At 38.3% G+C, this 21,546-nt stretch overlaps 1 protein-coding gene across 1 annotated transcript; it reads right to left on the minus strand.

Moving 5' to 3' along the window:
- Window positions 1-9,067: 9,067 nt before the first annotated feature.
- Window positions 9,068-21,045, minus strand: LOC121726108 (protein Fer3-like). Its single transcript, XM_042113342.1, has 3 exons — window positions 20,850-21,045; window positions 10,764-10,927; window positions 9,068-9,238 (listed from the first exon to the last, which is right to left on the minus strand). Exons 1-3 carry the CDS (start codon window positions 21,043-21,045, stop codon window positions 9,068-9,070), a joined length of 531 nt encoding a protein of 176 aa, XP_041969276.1.
- Window positions 21,046-21,546: the final 501 nt, after the last annotated feature.

Consider the following 21,546-nt stretch of genomic DNA (forward strand, 5'->3'; position numbering starts at 1 on the left):
TATGCGAACCGAACTTTACCGAACGCGCGAGAATACAAGGAAATGACGGAGCGACCGCGCTGCTATTTCAATAAATCGTTACATAGCCTTGCATGTGATCTCGCGTTGTAGCGAACAAACGGCGCGTTTGCGCTGCCGCATTTAAGTCCAGCCTAAAGTTTACTAAAGGACAATGGGCAAAAGTCTATGAAACCTGGGACCATCTCTTTTGAAAAAACCTACACATATCTAATTGCTAGTAAAGGACATAATTATATATAAATAAAAAAAAGGAAAAGACATATTGATACCAATCAATATGTCCATTGTTGTTTACTGATTAAGACATTGATGCATTTGTAATTTGTATTCACTATATTTAAATGTTACTAAATAAGTATATGAATTAATAAATATTAAGTAAAGCGTGATTAATTTTAACTACTTACATATTTAAGATTAAATGTGACCTTTATACAATGTGTCCCGACACCGGTGTCCGATCCTTTAATGTCATGACTCATGATGTATGGCATATTTTATGGACAAATTGACTCTCAAATTTTATTTTTCTCTCACGGTTGTAAAATGGCAGCCATTTTAGTTTCTCTCGGGCTTTCACACTAATTTGACCTATAATATACTTATACTTCTCATATAAATATCCTATGAAGATTAACAAAAAATTAAAACCGACTTCGAAGGTAAAAACAATAATAATATGAACTAAAAAGTATTAATTATTATTATTATTGTTTTTACCTTATCGGTTGTCGGTGTCGGTAAGTCGGTTTTAATTTTTTGTTAAAAATAATAATGTCACTCTTTTTAGTTATCTACAAGATAAGGCTTTATGGGTAAATAACCATACGAATGTTAACTATTCACATTATGTTTTTTTTTTCTTTATTTATAGGCCTTACATCGTAAGATTAAGTCGGCCTGAATTCACATTATGTTACTGTAAGCGAAATTGTGTTATCTATGCGATGTTATCTAAGCAATGCTGCAATTTTCAAACTTTTATCTTTAAAGGTTCAGGAGTTCTGTTCAGTTTCTCTGGGTCAAGTGACACCTTCGTATGAATATTTAATTCTGCGACTCACAAATTACGCTCGTTTGGCTTCACCCTTAATGTTTCAACTCTTGCGTGTGGCCCAAATCAATGTGTTTCATGTATTTTAAACAATATGTATGTCAGGTTTATGGACGCAGCTCAACGATATCAAGAGGTAAAAGTTATCACTGGACTTGTTGACGTCAAAGTATGATTAAATATCTATATTTAGTAATTGCATACTTACTACAATTTACAAAACAATCAACGGGAATTCCTCATAGTGCAATAAATATTAAATAAGAATGCTTTAAACATTTTTTTTTTTATGAAATAAGGGGGCAAACGAGCAAACGGGTCACCTGATGGAAAGCAACTTCCGTCGCCCATGGACACTCGCAGCATCAGAAGAGTTGCAAGTGCGTTGCCGGCCTTTTAAGAGGGAATAGGATAATAGGGGAGGGTAGGGAAGGGAAGGGAAGGGAATAGTTGAGGGTAGGGAAGGGAATAGGGTAGGGGTAAGGGGATTGGGCCTCCGGTAAACTCACTCACTCGGCGAAACACAGCGCAAGCGCTGTTTCACGCCGGTTTTCTGTGAGAACGTGGTATTTATCCGGTCGAGCCGGCCCATTCGTGCCGAAGCATGGCTCTCCCACGTATATTTGTCAACATAATTTATTAAAAACATAATAATTTTATTTTTAAAGAGGTCAATGCAATCACAATTTACTAAATTATGATTACCTTGACCACTTGTAAATTGAATTTACACAATACCTACACGGTTCAGGTATCAGAACGGTTCTTTAAATAAAAAGTAAGAACTATCATGGGCGTACCGAGGGGGGGGGTTCTTGTTCATGTTGACGTCCCTACTAAGTATATTATCTAGTACTTTCATCTTTAAAAATAACGAATTTTTGCCATTTGTTTGCAATACAACTAAAAATTATTAATTTTTTATTCTTTATAAACACCTAGCTTTTAAAAAATCTGATTGGCCTGGCCCAGAATCTGCGTAATTTGCCCCCCCCCTGGCCCAGAACCAGAGTAATTTGCCCCCCCCCCCCCCCCCCCCCCTGGCCCAGAACCTGGGTACGCCCATGAGAACTATAATCACCTAAAGAACCCATCACTCTACCGCCGCACTCAGAGATTAATCATGATTAAACTTTAATTTAATGAAGAATTTGACAGATATTATGCGTTGAGCTTGTATCAAAATCTTCATTCGTTAGTTTCAATAGTAAGTTTTGCAGCTGTAAAGTTATAAACGGAGTTTTTAAGAGGAATTCCAGGTGTACCTACCACACGTCTGGAACAGTGGTGTTCCTAACGGCTATATTTTCATAACACGCTATATAGAATATGCTACATTTTTCAAGCGCGCTAGTTTTGATGCTACGTTATAACGAATGAAATCTCGATTCTTTCAAGCGCGCTTGCTTTGACGCTACGTTACAACGAATTTCAAGCGCGCTAGTTTTGACGCTACGTTCTAACGAATTTTAAGCGCGCTAGTTTTGACGCTACGTTATATCGAATGAAATCTCGATTATTTCAAGCCGCGCTAGTTCTGACGCTACGTTATATCGAATGAAATCTCGATTATTTCAAGCCGCGCTAGTTCTGACGCTACGTTATATCGAATGAAATCTCGATTATTTCAAGCCGCGCTAGTTCTGACGCTACGTTATATCGAATGAAATCTCGATTATTTCAAGCCGCGCTAGTTCTGACGCTACGTTATATCGAATGAAATCGACTCGATTCTGGACGCGTTGTAAAGTTACTGACGTTATTGAAATTATTTCTTTATATTATATCAATAATATGATGATGCGTAATAATTATAACGCGATGGGTGAGTTAATAATATAATATAACGTGTTTGTTACATACTTAGAATAATATAATAGTTATAATTTAATAATGCATTATTTGGTTAATTATGTTGTTGCAAATATTAATTTTAACTCTGTATTGATATTATATTTGAACAAACATGATTAGTAAAATTATAGGGGTATTTCAAAGTCCATTATATAATATGTACCATGTACATAAATTGGTTTAGGTTAGGGTTAGGTTGTATATTTTATACAATAATTTTATCTTTATCATATACAAATGTTTTAAATATCTTTTTTTCTTTTTTGGTACTACATAATATTATGTAAGTACATATTTTTATTTACAATGTCAGTTTTTTTTACATTTTATTTACATTTAAAAATATTATTTGCGCCACTTCTGTCGACGACAAACGATTTCTTCTGTCACTACTCACTAGTAACGTATCCAGATTCAGAAAAAATACGTTCACATGGAAGTCTTGATTATAATATTATAATTTACCCATAATTTACTTAACACGCAACGCAACACTGCAAATGCAATGACAGCCGAATTCACCCGATTTGACAACGAAACGACACGACAACGCACTGTGCGTTGTCGTGTCGTTTCGTCTTTACACTACAATATTTATATTTTTTGTGAATCGCGTCTCATACAAGAGATTTACGAATTTCTAATTTTTATTCGCGCCTTAAAAATTTTAAGAGCAAAGTTTCATCGAAGTGTTAAAAAAATATCATGTGTTAACATGTGGACAGCATTTTTGACGACCAAGGTGATGAAGAATAAAATATTTTATTATTTGACTGATTTATTATTTGACTGATAAATAATTGACTGATCATTTAAATTGTAAATGTTTTATTATTTGACTGATTATAAAAAAAAAATATTTGATGAAACTTTGCTCTTAAATTTTTTAAGGCCCGAAAAAAAATTAGAAATTCGTGAATATCTGGTATGAGACGCGATTCACAAAAAATAAAAATATTGTAGTGTAAAGACTATACCAAAGTATTTTTCAGTTTTGACAGAAGGTGCGGAAATCATATAGGAAAGCAGAAAAAAAATAAAGTCTAAATATTTAAAAACATTAAAATCTCAGGAACTACTTGAATTGTAGGAATGAAATAAAGTACAAAATTTGTGTCTCTTAATGGTCAATCTAATCAACTGGGTAGCAAGTTTACAAACCCTCGTAATTAATTTAAATAAAATAATTTCGTTTTCAGGGAGTCAAAAAATGACTAATTTAAAAATTGATTTTCTCAAAAACGAAGTAAAATGCGCACACGGGAGTTCTACTTTTGCATTTCAAATATAAGACGCCATCGACTTATTGCATTAGCTTAGTCATGTCCGATTTTGGGGATTTCTAAAACACTGTGCAACGATCGAACGAAACCGCGCGCGATTGGCAGCGCGGGCGGCGCCGCGCTAGGTCAGTGACCGCGCGGTACGTTATAACGTAGCGTCATATGCCGGCACTCGACATAGGCGAACGCGTTGGCCGACGCGTTGGCAGACGCGTTGGCCCAATGTGTAGAACGGGCGTTCGCGCGTTGGCCGTAGGTATTTAGACGTTGGCCGACGCGTCTGCGAGCTTGCCGCGCGGGTCGGAAATGTCGGCAAAGATCAAAGGACATATGTCGCAAGCTTCGTGCTCCATCCACACATGGCCGCGCGATCAGTTCGCCCGGAGTTATAGTTATGATAATTATAATAATATGTAATAATTGGTATATGTAATAATTAAATAAATAATAAGTAGGTAATAAAATAATTACTTATATTATTTTAATATTATAAAATATTATGTAAAAGTGAGTTTATTTCTTTGTTTGTTACGTTTTCTCGCCTTTTATTTATTGAGTTAAACTTAACATTAGATAGCATAAATATTAGCAAACCCGTTATATTATGTGAACCTGAGTCTTGTGCAGAATTTATAAGTCAGTCTCGTAATGACCTAAATATTCTTCAACAAAATATTAGAAGCATCAACCGTAATTTTACTAATCTTGAGGTACTCTTAACACGACTTGGGATATCGTGCGATATTATTGTATTATCGGAGTGTTGGATGTCTTATGTTAGGCAACTGCCTGCACTTGAAGGTTACAAATCATACTGCACAACTAACAACTTCAATCAGAATGATGGAGTGGCAGTTTATGTTACAGAAAACTTAGATTGTATGGTAGAAGAACCACAAATAACTGAATCAAACTGCTTACTTATTAAGATTAAATCTTCAATAGCAATCATCGCTATTTATCGTCCACCTAGTTTTAGGGATGTATCTAAATTTATTAACATTGCTTCCGATGAGCTAACATCGGCTAATCTTGCGAACCAATATTTTACGAGTATAGGTTCTGAACTAGCTAAAAAAATTCCTAATAACATTCCACTTCCTATTTCAACTGTTTTAGATGACTCGGTACCACCCTCTGATTCATTTGTTATACACGGTGTGTCAGAGGATGAAGTTCACCGACTCTTACTTAATCTCAAAGAGGACTCAGGACCAGGATGGGATGGCATCCCGATAAAGGCATTAAAAAGTATAACCGAAAATATTGTTCCTCCTCTCACTAGACTGTTTAACCAATGTTTGGAAGATGGTGTGTTTCCTGGGGTTTTTAAGAAGTCTGTGATTGTCCCCATTCACAAGGATGGCAAAAGGGACTGTATTGGCAATTATCGCCCAATATCAATTCTTTCACCACTGTCAAAGATTTTTGAAAAAATTATTAACACTAGATTGGTAGCCTACTTGGAGAAAAATAACTTGCTCTCTAATAACCAATTTGGTTTCAGACGCAAAAAATCAGCCGAGGAAGCTGTAAATTTATTTGTTGAATTTGTTGCTGGTAAATTGGACAGTGGTGAAAAATGTCTAACAATCTTCCTAGATTTGGCGAAGGCATTTGATACAGTCCCTTTTGCTAAACTTCTAAATACCCTGGAGAGGCTTGGTTTACGAGGAAATCAACTGTCCCTTATAGCTGACTACCTCACAAACCGTACACAGTGTACTAAGATTGGTAGCACTATGAGCTCAGACTTACCAGTAACATGCGGAATCCCACAAGGAAGTGTACTGGGACCTACCCTGTTTCTCTGCTACATTAATAACTTGTGTAAATTAAGATTACCAAACTGTATGGTTACATGCTATGCCGATGATACTGCATTGACTTTTTATGGTAAAACATGGACTGATGTGTACAATAAGGCACAATTTGGGTTAGACATGGTTGGAAGATGGCTTGCAAATCACCACTTAACTCTTAATTCGTCAAAAACGAAATTCATTCCATTTGGTATAAAAAAATCCTCGCTGCCGCAAGAGCATAACTATTTTAAGCTTATAGTCCATAATTGTGTTCCCCAATCTGATTCACCGTGTGACTGTAGCCAAATCGAAAGTACAGAAAATATTAGATACCTGGGTGTGATTATAGATCACAAAATGAATTTTGCTGAACACATAAATAAATTGGCTATCAAAATTCGTCGTCTTACTTACATATTTAAGCGCCTCCGTTATGTAGCCAATAATAATTTGTTAAGATATGTGTATACAAGTCTCTGCCAATCTATAATAACTTATGGTATCACCGCATGGGGTGGTGCACCCAAAAGTCTCATGATAAATGTTGAAGGGGCGCAAAGGCTAATTCTTAAAATTTCCTTTTTCAAACCAATTCTAACTCCCACTAAAGAACTGTATGAGCTCTGTGATGTCCTTACAGTTCGGCAACTCTTTGTGCTCTACTCCATCATGTGTACACATAAGAATACTCCCTATGACCAGCATAATCCTGTACTTTCTGAAAGAAGGCATTATCGAATTTGTAATGTCCCATCAACTAACACATACTTTGCACGAAGATTTTCCTCTTATATAGGTAGAAAACTATATAATATAGCAAATAAGAAATATAATATATATCCTTTATCTTGCAACAAAGTTATATACATATTAGTAAAGTGGCTAAAATCGTTAAACTATGATGAGACCGAGAATCTCTTGGTAAGGACAGAGTAGGACTATTGGTATTGTAACTGCAATTTCTGCTATCTTTGCACCCTAGCAGTAGTATAACTGATCCCAAGACTTATGTCGTAGGGCTAGGGTGTTGTAGCATTTGGCATACTTCTTGTACATCAAAGACGACAAACTTTCACTTTGTCACAATGCCGTATTTAATTATACCCCAGTGCACCCCAGCAGTTTTTTTTTTTTTTTTTTTCCAACTGATCCCAAGACATTAGTCGTAGGGCTGGGGTGTAGGGAGTTAACTTAATAGATATACTGAATAATAATAAAATAATAATAAATAAACACACACACACACACACACACACACACACACACACACACACACACACACACACACACACACACACACACACGCACGCACGCACGCACGCACGCACGCACGCACGCACATACACACACACGCACACACACACAATTTATGATTAGATATCATTAGAAGATGCTCTCACAACTAGTGACTTACCTCTAAAATATAAATGATGTTAGACACGATTTAATACCTTCTGAGGGGGGGCCTGGTGACCCCTTAACACAGGGCAACCTAGTAAGGGCACCAGTCTCCTACTATAATTTTTAACTAAGCATCATAATGATTGTATATGTGTTTTTTGTATTGTGGGAGAAATTAATAAAGATTTTTGATTTTTTGATTGATTTATTTATTTCGAGAATACCCTTTAAAAACTTTTTCTTGTCCACATTTACAAATATTATAAGCTGTGAATAAATATACAGCTGCAGCTGTTAGCGACTCAACATCCATTTTGAATCCGTCCGCACATTGGCGCAATCCAAAGCATACTGAACGACCTTCCTATGTGTGGATTACTCACAAACGCCGCTGCAAGCGCACCGCCAACGCGTCTGCCAACGCGTTGGCCGACGCGTTCGTCTATATGGGGAGACGGCTTTATGCAGAGATTTATAGCGCGCGCTATTCGTTGCGAAAAACTAGCGCGCTATTTTTATCAGCTATACGTTATATTAACCACCACTAGTCTGGAATTCCTCTTAATTAAATCATTTGTAGCGCTTCACATGTTTGAGTAAAATAAAAAATGTTCAAACTTTTCAGATTTTATTACGGAATAAACTTCATTAACTACATTTAGAAGTAAGCTTCTAAAATATTATGTTTGTTACATTGCATGGAAGACTTTTATCGTTATGACTAGAATAAATATCACTAACCTTAACAATACGATTATAAGATTATGGAAAATATTGCATTTAGCAAAAAGGTTGCAATATAATGGCCACTTCACATTATTCTAATCCAGTAATCTCCTCTAATCCAGGAATAAGAATAATGTAAACGGGTGCATTCCAGTGCCCGTTTACATTACGAGTATTCCGGTAGTAAATGGAATAACGTAAACCCGCTATAACTTTTATTGAATTTTAATTCGAAAGCGTTCACATGGGGTCTTATAAACGATGAGTTATGATATCGCATATAACTATGTAAGTATAAAATATTCTTTTTACTGACGGGCGACGGCACACAAAAAATACGGTGCCCTACACCAGAATGAAGACCTTCTAAAATAATGAAAAATGAACGCTTCCAAATACTATAGTGTGTTAGCGTAAACACCGTTATCCTTGAAACCATCAAATGAGCCCGTCAAAAAAATGCCGTCTTCATACCCATACGGATGCCCGGATAGGCAATTTGTATGAAGACAGATATTTTGAGTTCCCAGCATTGTTCTCATAGAAAAAGTTTTTCATTTTGACGGGCTCATTTGATGGTTTCAAGGATAACAGTGTTTACACTAACATCTTGTATATTGTAGAATGTAGACTATGGAATCAACGATTCTCAAAAACACATTCCTACGCAGCTCTGGTGGAAAAGCAGCGTTAGGCCGTTATCATACTATCGGTTGACGAGCGGCTTTAAGGTGGAGCGGGCTCTCAGCAAATACGTTGCATAAACGTTGCGGAAGCGCAACTCATTGCGTGTTTGCAACGAGTTTACAAAGCACAGAATGTTATTATGTCGTTGCAAGTCCGCGATATTGCCGCGGGCCTGTCAAGTCCGCCACTCTACAACAAAAGGGCATTAGGACTGGTTGACTTGCGACAACTGACCTCTAAGTGCACCAGGGCACGTCGGCCTCGAAGGCATGTCGCGAAGGGTGCAGGTGCGCGTGGTGCGGCTGCGGCGACCCGTGCAGCAGCTCGCACATGAAGCTGATGTACGTGATCGCCAGACGCAGCGTCTCGATGCGGGAGAGACGCTTCTCGTACGCGAACGTTGGCACCTAGACATTGAGATGAAGTTGAGATTAACGTTTTTAGATAAAATTAACTGTCCCGGCAAACGTTGTTTTGCCATAAAATGATTTTCCTTGTTTTCCTGCTTTTCTCTTGAAGTTTTTTCTGATTTTTTTTATAGACCTCACGGAGCCCGAAACCTTTCCAACAAATGCAAAACCGTGGAAATCGGTTCGTGCGTTCTGGAGTTATAGCGTCAGGAAGGAAAACCCGACTTATTTTTATATTATATTAGATTTTGGTACCATCGAAGAAAATGATTCATAGGCAATTGACAGAGTACAGACCTACGTCTTTTGGTCCGATTATGTCAATTCAATGCTAGTATGTGAAAATAGTAGCGCTGAAAGGAAAGAATTTGCCCTGTTGATATTTTGCGATTTGTATGAGTAAGCGCTGGGGAGCGCGGGCATGAATTTGCTGTCGGTTGGGTTAAGACCATAAAGTTAATATACCTAGCAGAATAGAGCAACAATCTCGAGCTGTCAAACGATACCAAAATTGGTTTTCATCTGTGTGAAAAATATGTGTACGTATACACTTACACAAGCTTGATTGAACATGAATTCTATGAGATTAAATTGTCAACGTGCGGCACGTGCCGACTGGACGTCAAAAAAAGAGTGCTGCTGTCATGTATCACACGTCTCTTTTTACCACGCAGTGTTACTGATAGTGACATCTCTCTTGCCTTTGTTTCCCTATTCCGCTAGGTATATTAACTTTATGGTTAAGACATAACGGGACCAAATTACTTAGATCCGCCATCTACCTATGAATCAACTTCTTTGATCTTCTTTGTATCACGGGGAAACGAAGTCAGTAATTGAGTCAGTCATACAGAAACGAGACTTGATAACGAGAGAGAGACCAAATTTTTTTTAGTTTTGTATGGGCCAGCGTCCGTCACGAGTTTTTCCATGCAAAAGTGAAAAAAAAAATTGGTATTTCAGCGCTGCTACTTTCACAGTGAACTCTCTACAAGGAACACGTACACACCCTAAAGTATTATCACTTAGTTTTGTTACACGCTGTATATCTTTATTATAGAACACGGAGGCGTATGGAACGCCTCCGATGGTCTAGTGGTTAAGAGCGTGGCTCTCGACTCGGAGGTCGTGGGCTCGTGGGTTCGATTACCGCGTTGGAAACATGTTATTTCCAAATTTGGTTAAGACAATACAGGCTGATCACCTGATTGTCTGACAAGTAGGTAAGATGATCCATGGGTCGGATGGGCATGTAAAAAGTCGGTCCTGCGCCTGACCTCTCGCCAGTCGTGTCGGTCTTCCGTCCCACTGGGTTATGAGAGTGAAGGAATAGAGAGTGCTCTTTTGTACTGCGCACACACTTGAGCACCATAAAATTACTCCTGCTTAGCTGGCCTGGTTTCAATGAAACTGGCCACCGTCACCGAAATCGGTGTGGGGAGTATTATTATTATTATCTTTTAAATTACGTTTTTTTTTTCAATGATGACAATAATTTATTGACTGTGTTAGTATAAATTACCTTCCGTCTCAGCTTGTCGAAGGCTTCGTTGAGGTTGAACATACGTCGCCGCTCGCGGATGTTGGCGGCGCGGCGCTGCGCGACGGACGCGACGCGGCGGCGCGGCTTCTTGCCGCCCGGCGTCGAGCGCGCCGACCCGCGCCCGCACCCCGCCGCCGACCACACTGCACAAGAACAGCTTATGCCTTATGGTCACATATACATTATACATACTTATAATAATATAATATAACAGCTGATGACGCTAATGTCTACACACTACACGAACTCTTTATTACGTCCTCATTTCCATGTTCATAAAGCTTTAAGAGAGTATGAAGTATTCCTGCCTAACGTTGAATTTAGTATAGTGCAATGGCGCCGCAAAAAAAATTATTTATACTAAATAATATCTTATATATTAGGCTAAAGTCTATGGTACAACTAACTAGGGTTGCTGAGGATTCCTCTTCCGCTTCCTCATAATGAGGAAGTTCCGCAATATTTTGGGTTCCTCAACCGTTACCGCATTCCTCATAAATAAAAATAAAAATTCCTCTTCCGCTATCGCTTCCTCAAAATTTAAGAGGAATTTATGAGGAATTACACTGCGCATGCTCGTCGCGTATCCAATCACGCTCTGGCGCGGCGGCGCGGCGCCGGAGCGGTGCCGCACCGCACCCTGAGGGCAAAGATGAGTATTGCAGCGGCGCCGCTGCGGCGTGTGTCTCAACAGCCTAAGGGCCGCGACACACCAGAATGGCAGCGGCGACGCGAGCACTTTCAGTGTCATAAGATTTTAAACTTTATCTTCATAATACATAGTATAATACGTAGTAATACATAGGCCACGGGCGGCCGTAGACTTCTCAAGCGGTACTATGTATTACAATAATGAAGATAAAGTTTAAAATCTTATACTTATAAAATTACATGTCCTGACTGACTGACTGACTGATTCATCATCGCTGAGCAAAAATTGTAAAAGTTACAGCCACGAAATTTGGTGAGTAGGGTTGTTTTATTAAGTAGACACCCACTAAGGAAGGAATTTTGAAAATTTTACCCCGAAGGGGGTGAAATAAGGGTTGAAAGTTTTAATGAAAGTCCGTCATTTCTTGAGTTAGAAACATGAAACTTTATTTTTGGGTTACTGATTAAAAATGAATGGATATGTATTTAAGCGTTTTTGGATATTTTACCCCCAACGGGGTGAAATTGGGGTTGAAATTTTGAATGAAACTCCGTTATTTCTTGAGTTAGAAACATGAAATTTTATGTTTGGGTTACTGATAAAAAATGATTGGATACGTGTTTAAGCGTTTTTGAAAATTCTACCCCCAAGGGGGTGAAATAGGGGTGGGAAGTTGCAATGAAAGTCCGTCATTTCTTGAGTTAGAAACATGAAAGTTTATTGACGTTTGCGTTTAACGTTTGCTTAAATAGGGTCCGTTTTTACCCTTTGTATAAGGAACCTCAAAAACAAAAAGGAGAAAACTATCCATCTTTGTTATTATACTATGTTAACGCGGATGAAGTCGCGGGCAACAGCTAGTCATATATATGACACTGAAAGCACTCCGAGGGATGTAAAGCGGTAATATTACTTTCGTAAAATTCGGTTTTTTACCATACTTTACGTAAAATATAAATAAATTACGTAAATTACGGTAAAATTGGGTAAAATTCAATTTAACAAGAGTTAAATCGTATTTTACCTTTTTAGTTAGTAATAATTGCAGTCTTCTTTAAAAAAGAAATAGTCAAAATGTATATGTCCAGACAAATATTACTGAAGTTGGTGAAAACATAAGACTTAATAATCTTATGTTCTGTAAATTCATTTCTCATGAACTGGATAACTACCAAGGCATTGAACGTATGACTATTATGCAAAAATAACTAATAAATAATAATTTAACATCATTAGGACACTTTTTACACTTCTCAAATGTTCTGTCATCCGAGTAGCATTAGCATTTTTGTACTCCGTATTACAAAATATACACATCACATGTTTCCTTTTGTCATGTTCACTTAGCACTTGGAAATAATCCCACACTTTTGCTTGATTTCGTGGCATAATTTACTAAATGCACGTATAGTGCAGTCAGTCAAAACAATTGCAAGCAGAGTTGCATTTTGCGATTTTAGAAAAATTAATCATATTATGATTCATATCATGATTCTTCAAATTTTAGCCCCGCCGAACGTAAGTATGTTGCAAGTTGCAACTTGCAACTACACGCTCTTCTCACCCCCCGCTATACTTTTGGCATACATACGTAGCCGGTAATTTTACCGTAATATATATAAATTACCGTAAAATACGCGTATTTTACCAGCGTTTTCGGTAAAATTACGTAATTTTGCAACCCTCGGCTCGCCTCGCCGCTGTCATTCCGATGTAGCGCGGCCCTTATTGCTAGACTGATTTTGATGATTCTTTATTGTGTGTGTTTTGAGAATGGTGTAGAATTTAGATTCATAGTTTGGTTCACTGGAAAATGCCCTTTTAATTATTTTTTGTGTAATGTATGTACCTAGTACGTTATGTACAAAGTACAGACAGGACAAAAGTTTGGGTTGGGTCCGCTAGTATTTATAATTTTCTATCTTCCTCTTCCTCATCCGCTTCCTCTTCCGCTTCCTCATCCGCATCCTCTTCCTCATAAAATATCCTCTTCCTCATCCGCATCCTCAAAATTTGCGCGTGACAATTCCTCTTCCTCCTCCTCTTCGTCATAATCACTTCCTCAACAACCCTAATTAATATAAGTATTAACACTAGGATAATTATACATTTTATTTGAATAAATTGTTAGTAAATCTATATTAAAATCTCTTTAACCGAACAGTTTTGTTTCTTAATGTTTATTTCCAAAGATATTAAAAAAAAAACATGAAAAATAGACAAGATCCGCTTTATGCAAGAACAGTTTTATGCTAAGCTAAAATGAATCTTATTGCGATGCGTATACGCTAGGTCTTCGGTTGTGTGCAAGGTTTCATTTTGGATTGAGATTAATCCCCGCCTTAACCGCCGAGCTTAAAATCAATTGTCGTGCCTCTAGCGCCGGCACCATAAATCGAAAAATTTATACCTACAACAAATAGTGATGTGCAATACTAATCTTTTTCGATGTCGATAATTTATTTATAATTTATATAAAGTATAAACTAATATCTAGTATATGAATTTGAGCTTGAATAGTGAAGTGACACAATTCCCGATATTTGTTATTACATTTCAAATACTATTTTTCATAGTTTCCACGGATTAAATAATTGAGTTATTTAAATATATAACCTACTGCAAATATAGATTTTCAATAGTAGATCGATATCCCATCCCCTTTACACGCATACAATTTCATCTAAATGTCGTAGCAGACAGACAGATAGGAAAGCGTTACTTTGTAAATTATTGTAATTTTATTTCTAATTTAAGTATCCACTACAATCACATTTATCGATAGCATCATCATAAGTACAACACTAGTGGAAAATTCTAGAAGGCGGCACTCGCTTATGACGTCAGAAGCGGTCGTCTTTTTTCGACTGTGGCGCAGGGTTTGCTGACAACATTCATTTCTAAACATGCAGGCTAGTGATGCGAATCGTCAATTCAATCACTGAAATTTTTATACTATAATTTATTATAAATTAAGTAAAACAAACACGTTTATTTGTTCAGTAAAATAATAAATTAGTTAGTAAAAACAGAAATGTTTTAATTTACGTGGATTTTTGTATCAGTAAATCATTGTTTATGTCCCATCCCTATTGTCGGATTTTTCCGACTCGGGCGTTGGACATCAATACACTTTTCTAAGAATATTTTCGGTAATTTATTTAACTTTAGACATTATTTTTAGGTCTTCTAATTAAGAAACTAAAGTGTAATCAATTGTAAATGATTACTTCGTTAACTATTTACCAAGTATAAACATTATATTAATATAATACAGTGCTATCAAATAAAAAAGGCAGATTAACCGAGTAGTGGTACTGGTCGTAAATATCCGACCTTGGCGAAATGGGCACGAAAATATTTGTCGGATTATTTCGACCGTGGCGGCTAAAGGGTTAATATATATTTGGTAGCCTTTTCATCAGCTTTGTCATATTCTTGGCTCTCTTCAAAGAAAATTTACAAACCGCTAAAATTTTGTTTTTCAGGTCACGGCCTCGATTTTCAGTGTACTGGAACCATTATCAACTCGAGGTACATTTTGACGGCAGCAAACTGTATTCGAAACAGAAACATAGCTGGCGTGAGAGTCGGAGAGTACAACAAGTGTATGAGCATTGACTGCCAGCTAGACCAGTGCGAATCTCATATTCAGGTATTATAATTTGACGATAAAATAGTCATTCAATAGTAATTTCGACAAGCAATAGTTTTAGCAATTTGGCAGCACTAGAGCACGCCCTAACTAAACCCTACAAACCCTCGATTGGGTCCACGTTTTCAGTAAGTATATATAAAACTCAAAGGTTGCTGATCGACATAGTGATCTGTCAACGCACCGCCCAAAACTACTGGACGGATGGGGTTGAAATTTGGCATGCAGGTAGATGTTATGACGTAGGCATCCGCTAAGAAAGTTTTTTGATCAATTCTACTATTAAAGGGCTATGAAACTTTGTCAATTTTAAACCGATCGGGCTGATACTTTGCATCACTGACCTCCATTATACAACTACGCTGGACTTATGGTATCCACATACTTTTTGTGCCTATTTGAAGCGAAATCAGCGCCCCCAATGCGGGGGAAGAGAACTAAATCTGACGTAAATTGCAAATGACCGCTTAATCGTTATTAGTTGTCATCACTAGTATTAGTTCCAAGTACTCTCACTACTGCTATCAGCGCCAATATGGCGACTTTCAAACGTCATTTTTATGTCAGATTTAGTTCTCTTCCCCCGCATTGGGGGCGCTGATTTCGCTTCAAATAGGTACATAAATTAGTTATCATTTTAAAAGGCACCTATCAGAAGTCCAGCGTACTTGTATAATGGAGGTCAGTGCTTTGCATGCATAAAGCTACCATGACCTAAAATAGTAAGGGTTTTGATAAATTCTACCTATCTAAGGGGATAAAATAGGGGATGAAAGATTGTATAAAATAATACTTCTTGACGCGAGCAAAGCGAGGGCAAAAGCTAGTATTATTATAGAGTCATTCATGATAATAATAATCGATGAAAACCGCGAGAAAACTTCAATTGATAAAAAAGTACGTATTAGTTTTTCATACAACGGTAATAGACCTGGATCCCAGAAGGATAAGACATAACTTACTCTCTGATGGATGAAACCATAGGTTATTAGTAGTGCCTCGTGTACTGAGAATACCTGCGAATTTGTGTAGCTCTAAGTGTGACACCTGGTCAGGTACCAGGAACCAAAGTGCTTTTCAGCCTGTCCGTCTGTCTGTCTGTCCATATCCAGACTGTACCTCCCCTTTCTAACGTGTAGTGAATATTATTAAAGTATGGATACAATTGAGTATTTTTTGGTCATATACCTAGTCAAGTGCCTACCTGTTAGACCCAGATCCCAGAGCGATAAGACAACTTACTATCACAATATGGATGAAACCTTAGGTTCTCAGTAGTACATATTAAGTACTTAGAATACCTTCGAATTTGTGAAGCTCTACATGGAGCTATACTCACTCTCACTCACTCACTCATAATGTGTAAAAATGTCTGTCTGTCTGTTTGTAACCTCTTCACGCACAAACCGCTTAACCAATTTTGCTGAAATTTGGTACGGAAATACTTTACTTTTTAGGAAATATGATACTTTTATCCCGAAATTTTCACGACACTGCCTGTTTCAGTCATCATCCTTGTCGTCATCAGCTAAGGCAAGGTTTCTCAAAGTGGGGTTCGCGAACCCCTAGGGGTTCGCCATTCGACGGCAGGGGGTTCGCGACAAGATTCACGTAATGTTGGCTTGATTACTAGCAGGCACGCGCGGCACTCTTTTGACACTTCATATCCTAAGATCCAACCGTAAAATTCTGCATGAATCGTTTTTTTCGATCAAATATATTTTAAAATAATCTTTAGAACGTATAGAATGGATTAATGTTGGGTTGCCTTGTTAAAAGTAGCCGCAAGTACCTCTAATTGAGCAAAATGAAAGCCCGTAATACAAACTTGCGTGTATTCAACAGAAAAGTAAGAGAATTGAGAAGGAATGACATTGAGGAATGACAGGACAATACACATAAAAATAAAAACGCCTGTTAAATAAAAACAGCAATCTTGCGAGTTCTCGACGTACTCAAATAATGCCAGGCATAATAATTGTAGGCCTGAACATTTGCCATATACAAAAGTGATGGCAACCCCAGTTTGCGGCTATCGTGCAACTGACAACCATGGATATTCATGTACAAAATGCATAAAACTTTAATTTGGTATCAAAATTATTTAAAAAAATCGATGCTTCAATTTTGATGAAGAACTATGTCTGTTTACGGGCTGGCAACCCTAGGTTGCGGCCGACTTAGAGCTGGCAACCATTTATACCTTATTTTCTCACGTAATTTTCTTTCAAATGATGTAAAATTTACTGAAAAAAAATATACATGCAAATTATGCATTTATCTCATGAACATTCAACCTAATTAGAGGTACTTGCGGCTACTTTTGACAAGGCAACCCAACATTAATCCACTCTATACGTTCTAAAAATTATTTTAAAATATATTTGATCGAAAAAAACGATTCCTGCAGGATTTTACGGTCGGATCCAATACTATTATGTGTTCTCATTAGTTAGTAAGGGGTTCGCTCTTACCTGGAAATTGTAACAGGGGTTCGTGGATCCGAAAGTTTGAAAAACCCTGAGCGTTAAAGTAAAAAACCGTGTTGGATACGTTTTAGATTGCTTGTTTTGTATTGCGGCTGGGCCGGTCTCTCATAGTAAACAAGCAATAGAACAGCAAAAAATGGAAAGGGCTTATGCCCTTTCCATTTTTTGCTGTTCCATGATTTGACAAAATGGTTTTTGATGTGACAAAATGGTTTTTGTCACGTAATTTAAAAACTATAAATACATTTCATATAAGCTATGGGCAAATTAAAGTGTATGCTTGAACCAATATAATATGTAAAAATTTTGGAAGCTTTAATCACTCTTCTCTGTTGGCAAAATAGGAATCCCTTTTTTTACAGAGGTCTTTATGATTGATTATTCTGTGTTATAAAAGTTGACCAATCGTGTTATGCTATGGGTAATTCAAAGACAAAGACATGATGAATACTGGCAATGAACTTTAATTTCTTAGCTTTAGTCATTGCTGAGAAAAATCGATATCGCTACAGCCTACATCCAAATTATCAAGGTGTCGCCACAAATTATCGGACCCATCCATGAGTCGCGATTCGCGGCTAACGGATGCGGCTTAACAACATTGTTAAGCCGCATCCGTCAGCCGGACGTTCGCGGATGCAAAAACATCCAGTCAGATTCTGTTCGGAAGTCCGAACGCTCAAGGTCGTGTCCGCGACTTATGTTGGACAGTGTGTACACTGCACAGTTTAGTGTATTTAATATACTTACTAGGCTACTAGGTACTAGGTAGGCACTAGACTAGGTATATGACCAAAAAATACTCAATTGTATCCATACTTTAATAATATTCACTACATGTTAGAAAGGGGAGGTATAGTCTGGATATGGACAGACAGACAGACGGACAGGCTGAAATATCTTTTTTATCGGGTCCCGTTTTTACCCTTTGGGTAAGGAAACAGGGGAAAATTGTCCATCTTTGTTATTATACTATGCAGTATGCTGACACGGACAAAGTCGCGGGCAACAGCTAGTAGAAAATAAATTCTTGCAATATCGTATTGTTTTCTAAGGTGTTATATTAATTTATAAAATAAACATAATGCCTTTGAAAAAAATAGCAACAAAGTTATTTTTAAAACGTCTGGCAATAGTTTTGGTCATTGAAAAGTGTCTTACACTACATGATACTAGTTCAGAACAATAATCTACAAATTATATATAAATATTAGCCATTTGAAAATAAGTAAAGTAAGACTCGTTTTTAGTCCTTTTTTTTTTTTTTTTTTTTTTCGAAAGGGTCTAAGCTACTGGTCTGGTTAAGACCATAGTAGTTTAATCGTGGCTATAACTAGTCTGTTGCTAGTTGGTTTGGAAATAAACAATGAGGGGGGCCTGGCCCCCTCCCCTAAAGTCACACGTGTGACATTCTAGACGGGCAATATTGGGGAAAGCTACGAAAATAAGCTATTTTTATCTGACGTGGGGACACGGGTCCCCCCTGCTCTTAAGGGGTCCGACCCCTTACTCACTCTCAGACGAGTGAGGCTGCTCGCGCGCGGTAGCACAAACTAGCTGCGTACGAGTTATCGCGGTAGATGAGCTCAAGTTATTAATGTTATTGCTTAAAAGAGGGCCGTCCCTCTCCCCTTCCGAGTCCGGTTGGGGTGACATACGCGTGTATGTTCTAATGTCAAAGTAATTGGTAGAGCTCTCTACGACAATGTCGCGGTCGCGGTCATGATTTAGGTGTGTTCCTATGCTATCCGCATGCGAACTCGAACCCGGGATCGAGCTCGGCATCGGATTTCGGTCGGTCTGTCTGTTTGTCATTCGGGTCGTGTTAAGTCCTCGGGGAAGGCGCCGGCGTCGTCCCCGGTGCAGTACTAACCACGCGGGTGAGTGTGAATTGTGTTTACGTAACTGTACACAGTACGTTACGTATTCTGTGATGGGGTCTACAGGGTCGGCTAAGATATGCTTAGGCCGTCTGAAGGGGTATCGGAATGATGCGTCATGTTCGTAGTCCACAGCCTTACGAATGAGCGGATTGGGATGTACTTTGCCTTTCTCAAAGAATCTCTCTGAGAGTTCTTTGATATAGGCTTTGATAGTGATAAGCTCGCAGTCTCTATGCAAGTCGATGTTTCGCATGTAGCGGGGGGCACCTGTTGCCATGCGCAAAAAACGGTTTTGTACTCGTTGCAATTGGTTCATCTGATTGTCACTTATGTGTGCGAAAGAGACGCACGCATAAGTGAGTATCGTTCTTATACATGTTTTGTATAAGGTGAGCTTATGTCTTAAGGACATTTTGCTACTTGCGTTGAGTAAAGGATATAATTTGTATAATACAAATTTCGCTTTACGTACGGTATTCGATATATGGTTCGTGAATGACATCGACTTGTTTAGTACTACTCCTAAGTATTTGACAGCCGTGACTTCGGGAATTAATTTTCCGTGCAGACTAATAGGTTGCATTTTCTTACGTTTTAGTCCGTTAAATAATATAGCGTGACTTTTGTCGGGGTTTAGTTCGATTCTCCATTTAGCGAACCATTTACCGAGTTCGGTAACTGCTTCTTGGAGTTTTTTGGACGCGAAAGCTATTTGGCGATGAGCAAAGAAAAGGGCCGTGTCGTCCGCGAATAGCGCTTTTTGTACTCGAGGGTGGGTGGGCAAATCGGACGTGTAGAGATTGTAGAGGGTCGGGGAGAGAACCGAGCCCTGCGGTACTCCAGCTTCTAGATCTCTAAGTGAAGACAGAATGCCTTCGACTCTAAAACGAAATTTACGGTTTTTGAGGTAGTTACTTATTATTATAACAATACTATCGGGAATGCCGAGTTTAAAAAGTTTATAGATTAGCCCATTGTGCCAAATTTTGTCGAATGCTTTTGCGACATCAAAGAAAACAGCGCAAGTCGGTTTCCTATTGTTCTTTTGTTCTAATATGTACTCCGTTAGGCGGTGTACCTGAGCGGGACAGCTGTGGAATTCGCGGAATGCGAATTGTTCATCAGGTAAGAGTTTTTTATCAACTATGACGTCTTTTAGGCGTCGTAGTATAACTCTTTCGTAAATTTTACCGAGGCAACTAATTAAACTAATTGGTCTGTAACTACTTGGTTCCGTCCGGAGTTTACCCGGTTTGTGGATACCTATTATTATAGCTACTTTCCAAATATCTGGGAATGAACATCCTAGTAAAAGGGCGTTAAAGATGCTCACGAGTAATTCAATTATAGTGGAAGGTAGTAATTTAAGGGTTTTATTTGAGATACCGTCCAGGCCTGGGGCCTTTCTGGAATTCAAATCTTTAATAATATCTTTGATTTCCTCCGCATCCACCGGCCTGAGGGGCTCTGAAGGTGGGGCCATGAGTCGGCTTTCTACCTCGGTATTGACTAGATTAACATGATCGGGGTCAGTTGGGAGAGTACTAGGTCGGCACTGATTTTCTATGTGTCGGCCAAGCATTCGGCTTTTTCGATATCCTCCAGTGCAGGAGGACGATTTGATCTGTTTAATGGAGGCATATCGCTCTCCGTATCTTTTTTGAGGGACTTCGCGAGCGGCCAGTAGGCCGTGTGAGACGGTTCGAGTTCGCTAAGAAGTCGATCCCACCTCTCGGCTTTGTGTTGTTTGATTTTATATTTAACTTCCCTCTCGTAGTGACGGAGGGCCCTCCTCCAGTCTTCCGATGGGTAGCGATCGTATGTGCGTTTAGCCGCGTTACGGAGTCTGATGGACTCTTTTATATCATCTGGGAGAGGCCAGCGATTCTCATGAATCGTTGGCATTTCCCTAGAAGATTTTTCGATGTTCTCTACCAGATGATCAGTCAAGTGGAGAGAGGCCTCAAGCGCCACTTTAGAGTTTTCTATGAAATCGGGAATGAGATCGAGGTGACTCGATTGAAGGTTTTTTAGGTTATCTCCTAGTAATTTATAATCAATTATCTTTTTAGTACTAGCAGCG

Source organism: Aricia agestis, chromosome 4 (assembly GCF_905147365.1).
Source record: "Aricia agestis chromosome 4, ilAriAges1.1, whole genome shotgun sequence".
Taxonomy (NCBI): Eukaryota; Metazoa; Arthropoda; class Insecta; order Lepidoptera; family Lycaenidae; genus Aricia; species Aricia agestis.